The 13,156-nt window shown below is 36.5% G+C and overlaps 1 protein-coding gene across 1 annotated transcript in view; it reads right to left on the bottom strand.

Annotated features, from left to right (window-relative positions):
• Positions 1-13,156, bottom strand: part of NEK7 (NIMA related kinase 7) — a 54,606-nt gene that overhangs the window by 12,139 nt on the left and 29,311 nt on the right. The window contains exons 5-7 of the mRNA XM_009636190.2: positions 11,434-11,542; positions 8,991-9,098; positions 940-1,034 (exon numbers count right to left, since the gene is read on the bottom strand). Coding sequence (XP_009634485.1) covers positions 940-1,034; positions 8,991-9,098; positions 11,434-11,542 — 312 coding nt within the window. The remainder of the gene's footprint in view (positions 1-939; positions 1,035-8,990; positions 9,099-11,433; positions 11,543-13,156) is intronic.

Raw genomic sequence — 13,156 nt, 5'->3', positions numbered from 1 at the left:
GGTTCTGCTGACTCACTGAGGTGCCTGGCTTGCAGGTAAATGAAAAGTGAGTTTGGTATATTAGTTTTTATCTGGAACATGACTAGAAAGACTTCCATTGCTGATGGAAAGAAATTTTTTCCAGCATCCTTCAACAAAAGCATTTAGTCTTTTGATCAACAAATGATATGCAAAGAACTTTGAAGATGTAGTTGCCTTAGAAGCCTAGCTGTTCTTCACACATTCATTTGCCTCAATTTCAATTTGCCCTCTATCTTTATTTTCCTCAGAATACAATATCATTTGTAATTATGTGTCACCTGCCAATCTTGACTGTATTAATAAAGAAATTAACCAATAATTACAGTTTAACCAATTGGAGTAGAAGAAAGGGTAGAAAAAGTACCTATATCTGGGCAGCAGAAGTCATTATCTTGAAAGTTAATCCAAGCTAGCAGTAATAAGTACACGGTAACTCCTTTTTTATTATTGTTTTTCTTAGGTTTTAAATAATTTTGAAGAAATTAAACTGGTACTAAAATAATTATACTGTGGTTTTTGAAAGCACTGGTTACATACTCAAATTAATCCTACTATTTCTCCATGCATTTATTACCAAAACCATATAATCAGCACAGGCCATTAAAATACCTAGAACAATTTTACATGTGCTTGCCATTACTCATTTATTAATCCTCCGGTTATGCCCAATCTTCAACAAATTGCTGTAAAATCTTTGTGGCAAGCCCAGTAAAAGGCAAGTCTTGAATAACACACAAATAGAAGTATTTCATATGCTGAAGTTATGTAAGAGTTCTCACTGCTAATATTACAGATATATAATATAATATGACAAAAATACAGAAATAGGTCCTAAAACAGTACTTAATACATTTGGAGGGGAGTGGGGGGTGGGGAGCACAACTGTGTTATTAAGTTCACTGTATATATCAATGTTACCTCATACAGCAGACAGCCTAGAGACCAGATGTCAGATTTGAAGTTGTAACCATTTTCATGTATTCTCTCTGGAGACATGTAATAAGGTGTACCAACTGCAATAAATACACAAGTATTTTTGAATGAAAATTTCTGTTGTTATATAGTAGTAAAAGTACAGTTTTCCTGGCTGAAAAACATTTTTCATCTTCTATAGTTCTCATTTTGCTACACAGTCATTTCAATTCATACTTATGACTTTTCAGTTTGACATAAAGTTAATTTGACATTAATTAAATACCTATTTCATCCAATGCAGCTTTATTTTCACTACTGATATCTAATGACCAGAATTATTCAGTCGTAGAATACTTCCAATTTTTGCTTTTAAAGAAGCTTGCAAATAATTTTTCTTCTGAAGAGAACCAAGGGAACATACTACACACACACATACACCCTGCTCTTTTCCAAACTGTTATCACTGTGGCTGGAAATCACAACAGCTAGAAATTCTCTTCCAAGGCTCAAACTTTTTTTTTTTTTTTTTTTTAAATGAGTTATCTGTTCTTCCTTTTTAGGATATATAAATCTGAAAAAGCTGCTTTTCAAACTAATAAAAACAATTTAGTTTGAATAGCTGAAACTAAAATTGAGCCCAAAATCCAGAATCTTCAGCTTCCCAGAGAGGAATGCAGGAAAACCTGCAAGCCCAGCAGAAGCCGAGGTTCCTACGAGTGACTCGGCCATCTGCTGCAAGACTAGACTCTGCGAGGGCTTTTCAGCTCCCAAATCTGTGTCTGTCCTAGCTTAATCCTGCCTCAGAGCTGTGGGCTCTGGAGACTTCTGCTCTTGAAAAGCAGCATTTACTACGACTGTCCCAGAGCAAATTTACATTGGATACTTCAGGACATCTCTCCTCTTTATTTTAATCAGACCCTACCCATCTGTGTCACAAGTTACTTGGAAGAGAGAAATTCTGAGAGATGTTTCAGCTCTGTAAAAAAAGCCATTTAAAAAAAAAAAAAAAAAGTAAGTACCCAAGTTATGGGTCTGTATGTGACAGGTCAACAAAAAAAGAAGTTATAAAAAATAATGGTAGTGGCAATTTTGGTGTATTGTCTCTGAACTTTCTCCCTATATCCCCCCAAAATGACTGCCTAACAGCAAAAAGTCACAGATCTATATAGATTTGTACTTCAACCTTGTGTAGAGTATTTTCTTAAGCACCGAATCCTGATGATGAAGACCAAATGAATTCTGTCAGTTCAATACAAGTTGACCTTATTTCAAAACTAAACATTCTGTAACACAGCCAGAGATTAAAATCAGCACTCTCACTGCAAACTGTAAAAATTTAGAGTATGAACCCCACACTGTTTTATTTAACACAAAGATCTCGTATCACTTCTGCACTTCTGAATTAGCCTCACCTATTCAGAATTCATCTCTGTATGAATACTGGAAACAGATACAATGAATACATAAGTTTTCATTAATCAGATTAACAATTTTACTCTAATAATTTCCAAAAGTTAAGGGTTTTGCTTTGACAATGTGCCCTAACTTTTAGAAAGGCTGGCATCTCAAACTATGTCATACTTTCGGGGAGGGGGAGGGGAAAGGAGGGGGCAGGAGGAGAAGTACTTTCCTACTTGAAAGGCCCAGCTCTGATTGGGAAACTCAGTACCATATTATCCCAGGTCAGGCCACTGCTGCTGGTAAACCCACAATTTCAGCTGATCTCCTCCTTGGCAAACAATATTGAAAACAACATTCCAAACCAATATAAACTGAGAACGTGCTTCTCTAACAGTCCATAAGGATGGACAAAGGTCCCACATTGCAACCTACAATGTATTTGGTCCCTAAATATTTTGGGGGAGACTTCCAGCCCTGGGAAAGCAGAGGGTGCCACAGCCCCTCCCCCAGAGGCTCCCTTAGCACTGGCCTGAGGAATCACTGCAGCTCTGAAATGAGACTGCAAAAGATCAAGAGCTTAAAAGGAGATAGGCTGGGGAAAGACAACTCAAAATGATGGTGTATTGTGAAAATTGTTTACTCTCATGGGATGTTCATATTCACCCACAACAGAGGAATGGTCAAGAGGGATGGTCTTTCCCCTGTGAAAAAATAGGCACACAGATGGGTGGACTGCCAACACCAAAATAGCTACCAAAATATCCAGAAGCAAATCTGTTATTCTAATATATCAACGGCAGTACTTTACTGGGTGTTTAATGACAGCTCTCTTAAAATTGGAAACTGTAATTAAACATTTGGCATGACACAGCTTTCATATTTTTATTATCCTTACTGTTGTACTTCCCCTTTAATTTTTTTTTTCTTTCCTCCAAGGACTTGTGAGCTTGGACACCTCTGAAAACTTTCAGCTGCATTTTGCATCCATTAATGAATGTGCTGGTTTAGTATAGTCTGATGCTTTATTGGCAGAATTCATCTAACAACAAAAAAGTAAGTTTAATAGTAATCTGGTTCTTAGCTGGTTACAGCAGCACTGCCTTTGCTGCTCTGAGACATCACGCAAGTAGCTGGCAGTGAGTAATGTGCCAGAAAGAGGCTTCACAGAATCCACATGGGGCAGCTGAAAACACAGAGGTTTGAAGGTTCATAGTTTACCAAAAGCAAAGGTAATTTTAACCAGTAGCTCTGGGAAGCCTGCTGATACATTAGGGGTCTGATATGACTGTGAAAGATTGATGATAGTGAAAAGGAAGAACAAATGCTATCATTTTACAGCGTTTAGCCTAGTGTAACACCTTAACTGCAATACAACCTGAAGCCCCTGATGACCAACAAACGAAAGGAATTGAAATTACAGATATGTTAGTCATTGAATCACAAAAACAACCTGAAGATCTAGACATCATTACTACTTGTAAACTGTTTTTAGCAGAACATGACACAAAAGATTCATTATTCTGACATTCAGGAACTACTGAATGAATTGCAAAGATTCTTTAAAACAGTGAGCAATCTCAGTATGTAGCTGTACTGCTGGCAAGCAACTACCAGATGTGATTATATTATGTTCCTTTCCTGGATCATTATTTTTTTTCTGTTAAGTGAAATACAACATCACAAGACTATAAAGACATGTGACTTCCTTTACTCATCTGAAGACACAGAAGCGGGATAATACAAGACAAAGCAGTAACACATTAACGTGCCTACATTTTTAAGAACAAAATCTGTAACTTTAGCATTCTGTTCCCTTCATTTGCACATCTCTGATAACCTGCAGGTCTGAATGGTAAACTCCTTGAACATGGCCTGGGTCAAACAAACTGCTTCCTCAGAATCTGCTGCTGCTCTGGAGCTCCCTCCCTTTAAAGATGGTACAGATCCAGAAAGTGTTGTTTCTTTATGCAAGCTTTCTGCTGTTGGGAGAGGCAATGGACATAATGGAAATGGTGGTTATTAGGGGACAGGAAGCTGGATCCAAAGGATCAGAGGCAAAGAAACTATTATGAAGAAGGGAGTTACGACAAAAACAGTCCATCTTATTACCTGCACAACCACGTAACTCACACTCGGGGCTGTGTTAAAGAGGAGAGTGTGTTCACTTGAAAAACAACAATGCATCGATGAGTTGAATGAAATACAGTAACTAGCTCTAAGTATTATCTAGCATTTTTAAGCTGGGAGAAAAATTCTGCCTGGTAAACATTAATACTACTTATACAAAACAACGTAATGGCTGATTCAGAAGGTATTTAATAATTAGTTTCAAAAAAGGCCATATAATTATTAGTGACATTCAATGCATTAGAATATGTAACTATCCAAGCTCAGGAAAGGGGCTAAAATCACTTTAGTAACTCTTCTGATTTTCAAGAAATTCCAAAACAAGAATTCAGTTTAAAAAAAAAAAAAGGCTCAATTTATTTAAGTAATCAAAAGATATGGTTTATGAATGACAATGTCCATGATATCACAAGAATTTTATAATAGATGGTTGATGCTGAAGATAGACTAAGTTACAAATAAGCCACAGTTATGGAACGGTGAGGGTAACCAACCACTGACACAACAAATTCTCCATGACTATGTTTTATTTATTTACTTTTATATAGGTGTAAAAGATTTCAAAGTCTTAGGCTGATATTCAATCACAGATACAGGACCTAAAATACTGCACTTATCCAGAGTCATTCTGCAACCTAGCCTACATTATACAAATAGTCTAACTGCAGAAATCAATCTATAAATCTCTTGGGTTATTTTGTAATGTAGCGTTGTAACAGCACAATAATTTATCTTCAGCTTTCAAACTACTGTAAGAGATCTCAGGTCTTTGTACATAAAATAAGAGCTGTTTTAATACAGCTTCTTTGATGACTGCAATGAATCAGCTGCAGATTTCGCTGCCAGCTTTCCTGTACACTGAGGGTGCAGGTTCTCAGAACGGTTTGGTTAAGAATATGAGAGTGGAGCTTATTCTATTCACAGCAAAAGAGTGTTGCCTACCACCACCTCAGCACTGGCTTTGACATCCTCTGCTGGGTTAGAGATCCGTATGTAAGAGGAAAGGAGAGTATTTGCATGCATTTTTACAAGGTATTTTATTCCCCACAACCTGTACAAGTTGACAGTCAAATCCCTCATAACATAGCTCTGTGCTGGGGACAGGAGTACCATGGAAATGACAGAAGTTGTCAAATCACAGAAGAAACAACAGAATTCAAAACAGATGATCCTTTGCTTTCAAGCATTTTAAGAAGATTGCAGATCTGCTCCTTTGCCCTGCAAGAAGGTATGCACATCATGGCAGCAGTGTCCGTCTGGATAGCATACTGTGCAGCCCTCTAGCACAATCATACTGGAGAACTGAAATGGGTTGGTTTGGGGGTTTTTTAATTGAAATACTAAAATATGGACTATCCTTAAAACCACTGAATGGCTAACAAAGATACAAGAAAATGCACATTTCCGTGAGCTGGCTTTAGAATTGCCATTTCATCAAAGAGCATAAGGCCTGGCATTCAGCCATTAAAAAAACAGCAACAAGAAAAAAGAAACCCTAACATAGAGTCATAGGGAAAGGACTAAGAATCCTTTCTTGGATCATCTTCCCCTTTCTAATATAAAGGCTCCTGGAACCAAGAAATTTTGTCAAGGTTGTATCGAATCAACAATACCAAATGCTTCCATTTACCTTTGCATTTTTGGAAGAAAGATTTCCTATTTTCAAAAAGGTATATACATGCCACAACATTAAATTCTACTGTTTCGGTAAGGCTGTATAGAAAGAGTTAAGAACATTAACAACCCCTGTATTTTCATTTGTTTCAAACGGACCATCAGCAAGTATTCTAATTAAATCAGTATTATTCCTAATTAGCAGTTAGAAGCTGTAGCTAATGAAAATTTTAGTACATTTTTTTATCTCTGAAAGCCTGAATCTAGTTTGCTACTGAAATTTTTATAAAGCCTGTAAACAAGTATAAATTGCTATACATAATATGTTTGTAATTCACTGGGTTTTGTGCACTAAAGGTTTATGGAATCATAAAAAGATACAACTTTGAAAGAAATTTCAGGAAAACCAGCATCAGAAACTGCATGAGAAATTAATTTTAAATTGCAGTCTGTGTGACATGATAAATCAAGGGTGTCACTAACTCCACTGTTGCCTAAGTTAACAGCTGAACAAAACCTTTTTCCTAGGCTGAATTCTGACATTAGGTCATAATTAAGAGGGAAATGGGAGAAGAGGAGATGGGGGAAAAAAGAAAATAAAAAAATAACAGCTTCTCTACCAAGACACAACATTAGAAGCAAAGCTTCCACTCCCCTAGCCCCTGCTCTCTGGATGACTCTTGTATTTGTAAGAGATGAGCTTTAAAGGGCTTGGGGGTTTTACACTGTTTTTAGCTCTAGCTCAGTCTTCAGTCCCTTTGCAACCATTCCCCTGCAAGAAGCCAAAATAACCCAGGGTTGAAGCAGTTTGTTCCTCTTTAACTTCCTGACGTCTGGCTCAGAACACAAGTCTAGCTCTCCCGCCCTCACAACTGACTTCTGCCTTCTTCGTGCGCTCCTACCCACAGATTAGGATTTACAGCTTCCTGCAAATACAGTCCAGGAGCAGCTCCCTCTTCACGCTACTTGCTTACATCCTTCTTCCATTTGCAGGCAGTAGCAGGACCCGACTACAACAAATAAGATCTCCACAGCACTGCCAGACACAGCCACTGGGCTACGACGGCAGCATGAGCAGCAGCACTTCATATAATATACTGTGCCACAAACTAGTGTCAGATCTTTAGGGCTGTATCTGAACTTCGATGTCGAACTCAAGCACATTTCCAGCCTCGTGTCACTGCTTCTCCTCTCTTTCTCTCTCTTTTTTATTTATGCAAGATTGCATATCTATGCCTGAGTTTCACCTCAGTCCTTTTAAGATCTCAGCAGTTACTTATGGTTTTGACTACACCAGTCATCAGTATGCACCAAACAAATTTCCTTTCTAAAACAGCTTTTTTGGGCTGTTAACACAAGCATCGCCCACACCTCAAATGTGATGCAAACATGCTGAACATCAATCCTCTCTCTTTTTTCCACAATGCACTGATAACTGGTTCTATCTGAATACAGTTAAAGTAAGAGGTGAGGTAACTCTTAAAGTTAATTTAAGAGGCATATTTTAATCCAAGAAGTCTGGTATTTCATAGTCTAATTAGAAACATCTGCATCCAAGCAAAGACAATTCTTTGTGTGTCCTACCACGGCTCTAAGATAGGGATTGTAAGTATTACTTAATCATTCTTGGCTTTCTTCGATATTATCTTCCTTATCATGCACTTTTGTCAAACATATAAAAATATCCAAATGCCTCATTACAGAATTGTCACTGTCATTTGTTAAAAAGTCTCACTGAGCAGCATTTAAATTCCTTTTATCTATCTGCATTAGAGTATCAGTAAGGCGCTCTGCCTGCCTCAATACCCTTGACAAGGAACAGCAGACAATTCTGGATGCTGCCGTCAATGGCCCTGCTCTTGAGGGGTCTAAAAGTTCATTTCACACCCTTTGCAGTCAGTGAACAGGCTTGAATTCAGCAGCCACTAAACATAGCCACTTCAGCAAGGGAAAAGAATTTTTTTCTTAACTAAAAAAACCCACATAACCGTACTATAAACACTAATTCTTACATTTCTCTTTAAAGCAGATGCTACCCTATTTACAAGGCTCTTCTCTTTTAGAGAGATACTCTTAGATTCTGCCATTTGTCCATTCCTTACGTTTAAGCTTAAAATATCTGCCAAGTTTTTACTTTTTTTCTTTATAGGCTTCTTAATCACCCTAGTCTCCACAATCTAGTCAAAAGATTCAAATGATATGAAAAATTTCCTTTGGAAAAAGATAATACAACATTATTTTTTACGTGCTAGCAAAGAATAAATTGGGCATTTCAGAAAGTTTTTTTTTCTATTTTTATAAAAATAAGTTTTCTAGGATTTGTTTTTGTTGTTTGTTATGGGGTTTTTGGCTTTTTTGTTCTGTTTTGTTTTTAAAGTCTTTATGGTTCATAGTGCCTGATTCTGATCCCCTCTCAACTTACTTAGCTTATATTGAGAAACTCCACCTTAAAAAACAGGGAAGCTCCTCTGTCAGCCCTTTTCAAAGCATATAACCAACATGCAGTCAATGCTACCCGTACAGGGACACAGAATTACTAGATTCTTTCCAACACTGATTAAAGTTCAAATGCATTTAAAAAAAATGCATCCATACTATTGATGATCTTTTTTCCTAGCATTTCTAGAAATCATTACTGTCATGAAGACTTGTTTTGAGTCAGGAATGTACATTAAATGATTCAAACCGGGGGGGAGGGGGGAAGCAGCAAAACAATCATCTGTACTGCTGGAGGTGACCCCTCAGTATTACAGCTTTTCTGTATTTGTCCATGGTGCTGACCATTTTTTTTATTATTATTTAAGAAAAGCTTTAGCTGGACCGAACCCTTTTCTTCCTTGTCATGAGTGGGCACAGTATTTCCACCATGTAAAAAATCCACCTCCCCAACACCTGTACTTGAGAAAGCTTACCTAAAGAATGTGCAGCTGTGGTTTTGGAGCTGAAAAATCGACCAAGCCCAAGGTCTCCAAGCTTTACTACCCCTGTAGCTGTAATGAACACATTAGCTGGCTTTATATCTGAAAAAAAAGAAAAATTAAGAAATTTAAAAGTCACAAAGACATTGCAAGAAAAGCTACTGCTCTATTAATAAGAGACTGAAACAGGCTTTTATTTACAACTAATATTAAAAAATTTGACTGTGCTTTTTCAGAAAGAGCGAGTCTGGGATTCAGAATTTCAAATTAACTATTTTAATAGTACAAACATCACTGAACTGAAAAAATTAAGAGCCATGGAAAGTCTTTTAAAAAACAAGCAAACAAGCAACAATAAAAACCGAAACAAAAAACCCCTAAACCCACCCCACACCCGAAGAAGCATATACAGGGAGTTCATTACTACATTATATAAGCCATGTGTAAGGACTTCCATAGGAACTAGAAAACCTCTCATTATGTCTTAAGTAAGAGACAAAAAAATCTTTTCAAGAACTGTAAAACATATTTTTCAACGCTTTTGTTGATCAGATTACCCACAGTGGCATCATGTTATTTATTTGAAATAGGTAACTGATTCTTTTTAATAGCAGGCATTAAAAAAAGAAGCAAGTTTTACTCAGGAGAATGGTTATTTGAACTCATCAATGGAATTTGGCTAATCAAGTAGAAACAAAGAAAAATAACGATGTATACCCCAGACAGTTATTTTTCACAAGTAATATTCAGTTTAAGTTTTAATCCAATCCTTTAGAGACAACAGCAAAGATGTTTATTTTATGATTTTTAACAAGGTACCTATCCTGTTAGTTTTCTAAATAAGCTGACCTGATATTTGTTTGCCAAGTATGGTTAGCTCTTACTCAGCTCAAGAGCAACGCACTGTAGTTCTAACTTAAAGAAAACCACTTAACTTTAATGAGGGGACTACAGTTTGCGCAAGATACAGGTACAGTAAAAGGAATGGTTAATCACCCTTCAAACACCAGTATTTTTACATTTCCCATAAAAAGTTACAAAACCTTATAAGCTTTAGAGAGGAAGACAGAAGAAATTATGTTATGCTGCTATCTGACCTAGTTTTCAGGAGTTTGGATCACCGTTTGTATAACAATCCACCACAGATACCAGCTCAACTTAAAAATAGCTTTAATTGTCACTGGTTTTAGTGCATAACCATGGAACTGTTAGATTTGCCATAGGTTTGCTAGAAGCTTTGAAGGTATTTCAGTTTAAGGAATTTAAACTCATTTTGGTTTTGAGCTAAATATACTGAAATGAACTAGTTTAGTCATAAAAGCATTACAGGAAGATATCTATACCCTATGGAAAGCATCTGTAATTTTACGTCCTTCTCTTTGTGTAATTTGCACTTGCAGAAATCTGTACAAATGCATAAAAGAAAAAAAAAGATAACACCAGGGAAAGCCATTTGCAGGAGCATCTAAGTTGATCTGCTGCATCTCTAGCTTCAAATGACAAAGCTCAGCAGAGATCGAGGGACTTTTGCTTTCAGGCAGCCACTTGCATCCCAGCAGAAGGAAGCCACCAACATAAAACATGTAATTTTACCTGAACCCAGAGAGACATCCCATATACAACTTGCAACTCATAGCCAGAGAGATTTCCAAAGCAAAAAAAAATTTGTGCATCTGAGAAGCAGCTATACTATGATCTGTTTTCTTTGACTCAGAGTTACAAGGTAAAATGAAGACAACATACAGAGGAGACAGCAGTACAGAGGTTTAAAATGGGCAAGAGATTTAGTACCTGACAGGGATAGCTGGCAAGTACAAGGGCTGTTGGGACACAGTACTTGACACAGAGATTGGAAATAGCGGAGAGGAGCAGAGAAGGGGAGAAAATGTTCACAGCTGCACATAATCCAGTAGATAAGGGAGTGGCAGAAGGACCTATACATTACCAGAAGGCATGGCAGGAGGCAAATAATTTTGTGAAAGAAAAGGTACAGGAGGTGAAAAGAATGGATGGGTAGCTGTGCAAGAATGCAGGTAACAATACTCGGGAGAGACAATGGGCAAATATAGAAGAATAAGAACAGGACAGAAAATAAAAGCCAGCAAAATGAATTGAGCAAGCAAAGAGGTAGCAGTAGCAGGGTCTCTGTCACTTACAGAACTATCACTTACTTTGAAAACTTGGTATCACAAGCCATTGCTGCAAACAAATGCCTACCACAAACAAATGTACAACCATGAACTTCTGTCAGTCTTTTCTGTTACTTATAAAATACAAATAAAATTATAAAATACTTATAAAAACAGAAACACACATTGTGTCAGCTGTCAAAATTGATTCCATTATGACATTATTTGGTGTCATTTGCATTGAACCAACCTAATTCTCACATAGTAGAAGGTTTAGTAAAGACAAATCATCTTTGAGCCTATATTACCTCTATGCATAACACGACGAGAATGCATATGTTCCAAGGCACTGCAAAGCTGAACAAAGTATTTCCAAACTGTTCTTTCAGGAATCAACCTCTTCTGTTTCTTAAAATGCTTAAAGAAAAAAGGATGGACACTGAATATTAACATCTAAAACTTGCATAAAATGACTGAAAAAAGAAAAGATAGAAAATCCATTATTTAAACAAATACAAGAGGCTTACAACCTAATGAGAAAGGCTTAACAAAATTTCTTGACACAGAAAGCTTTTCTCTTAAATATTAATACACGTATCGTGAACGTACGTGTTTAAGTCAGTCAACACACAGAGCCACAAATTACATTAATGAAATAAAACTGTTATCCCAAAAAAGGATTTACATGGTAATTAGCAATCCTCAGTGCAGGATAAATGTGGTCAGAATAGTCTAGCGTAGAGTAAGTGGCCACATAACAAATAAAGGTCAGATATAAAGGTATGTGGCACAGAACTTCCAAAATTAAATACTTCCTTACACCAACACTGATTTCCATATCCTCATTTTCTAAAGAGAAGAAAAAAAAATAAAATAGTAGTGACACATTCACAAACAAAGATTGTGTAAGACGACTCCATCAGATTAGTGTTAGAAACTTCTGCAATACATAAAAGGAGACTACAGGAACTGTGATTTCTGAAAATTTCATAGTGATCTAACTCCTGTTCAAATATTTTCCATCCTGTATAAACAACCATTACCAATCACTGGTAACAGTTCAATGGCCTGTTAAAGCTTACGTGAAACATAATTATGCTCTGCTACACACATCTCGTTCAAATGTTATATTCAGGGACTGGAATAACAGAGTCCTCCAAAAACACATACTGGAAACCTGGAATTCAGCCAATGCTAAAACGTGCAAGTTTGATCATTACAAATTTTGCAGCTCAAGGTAAGAAGACTGAAAAATTGTTGCTCGTTTATTCTCTCTTTTTAAAGAATTCGTATTTTGACAGATTTTAAACACATGAAATACACGAACAAGATTAATACTAGCAAAATCGTAGATGGAAATCGGAATTCGTATTTTGACAGATTTTAAACACATGAAGAAAATACACAAACAAGATTAATACTAGCAAAATTGTAGATGGAAATCAAAGTACTTAGATGTATTTTAACAGCGTGTGTACACACAGACACACTTCACACTCATGCACACCCTAAGAAAGTTCATATAACAAACACATTACTCTGGGAAAAAAAAATATTTTCATATACTGTGTTGAAATGTGCCACTGGGAAGTTGACAGCTGCATCTACACATTACAGAGACATGCAGGAGTATGAGAAAGATGTTTTTAAGCTATCTATAGCAAAATGCATCAGTCATACAAAGGATCATACTATTTCACCCAAATGTTTTTAGTTATAGGGATTATTTCAAAATGCATTTTCATTTAAATGAGGCAAAGCATATAAATTACTTCTTTAAATATAATTCTCTCTTAGTGTTGGACTGAATCCAAACAAACCCTGTGTATCTGTTCTCCCCATAGCTGGATTTGCATATCAGAGGATTGTTTGATGTCAACAGGAAGATGGAGACCAGGTTTCTTTTCATTTAAAAACAAATACACAATACATGTAAGTATGTGCACACAAAAGCAAAGTTCCTTGATTTAAAATGCATTCTGAAATTATCATAATTATAACTAGGTACTTTATTTAAACATTCTGAATTAT

This window comes from Egretta garzetta, unplaced genomic scaffold (genome assembly GCF_000687185.1).
Source record: "Egretta garzetta isolate BGI_Z169 unplaced genomic scaffold, ASM68718v1 scaffold163, whole genome shotgun sequence".
In the NCBI taxonomy this organism is placed as follows: domain Eukaryota; kingdom Metazoa; phylum Chordata; class Aves; order Pelecaniformes; family Ardeidae; genus Egretta; species Egretta garzetta.
Note: the sequence above shows the minus strand (reverse complement) of the source record. Positions and strands in the feature narration are given on the sequence as shown.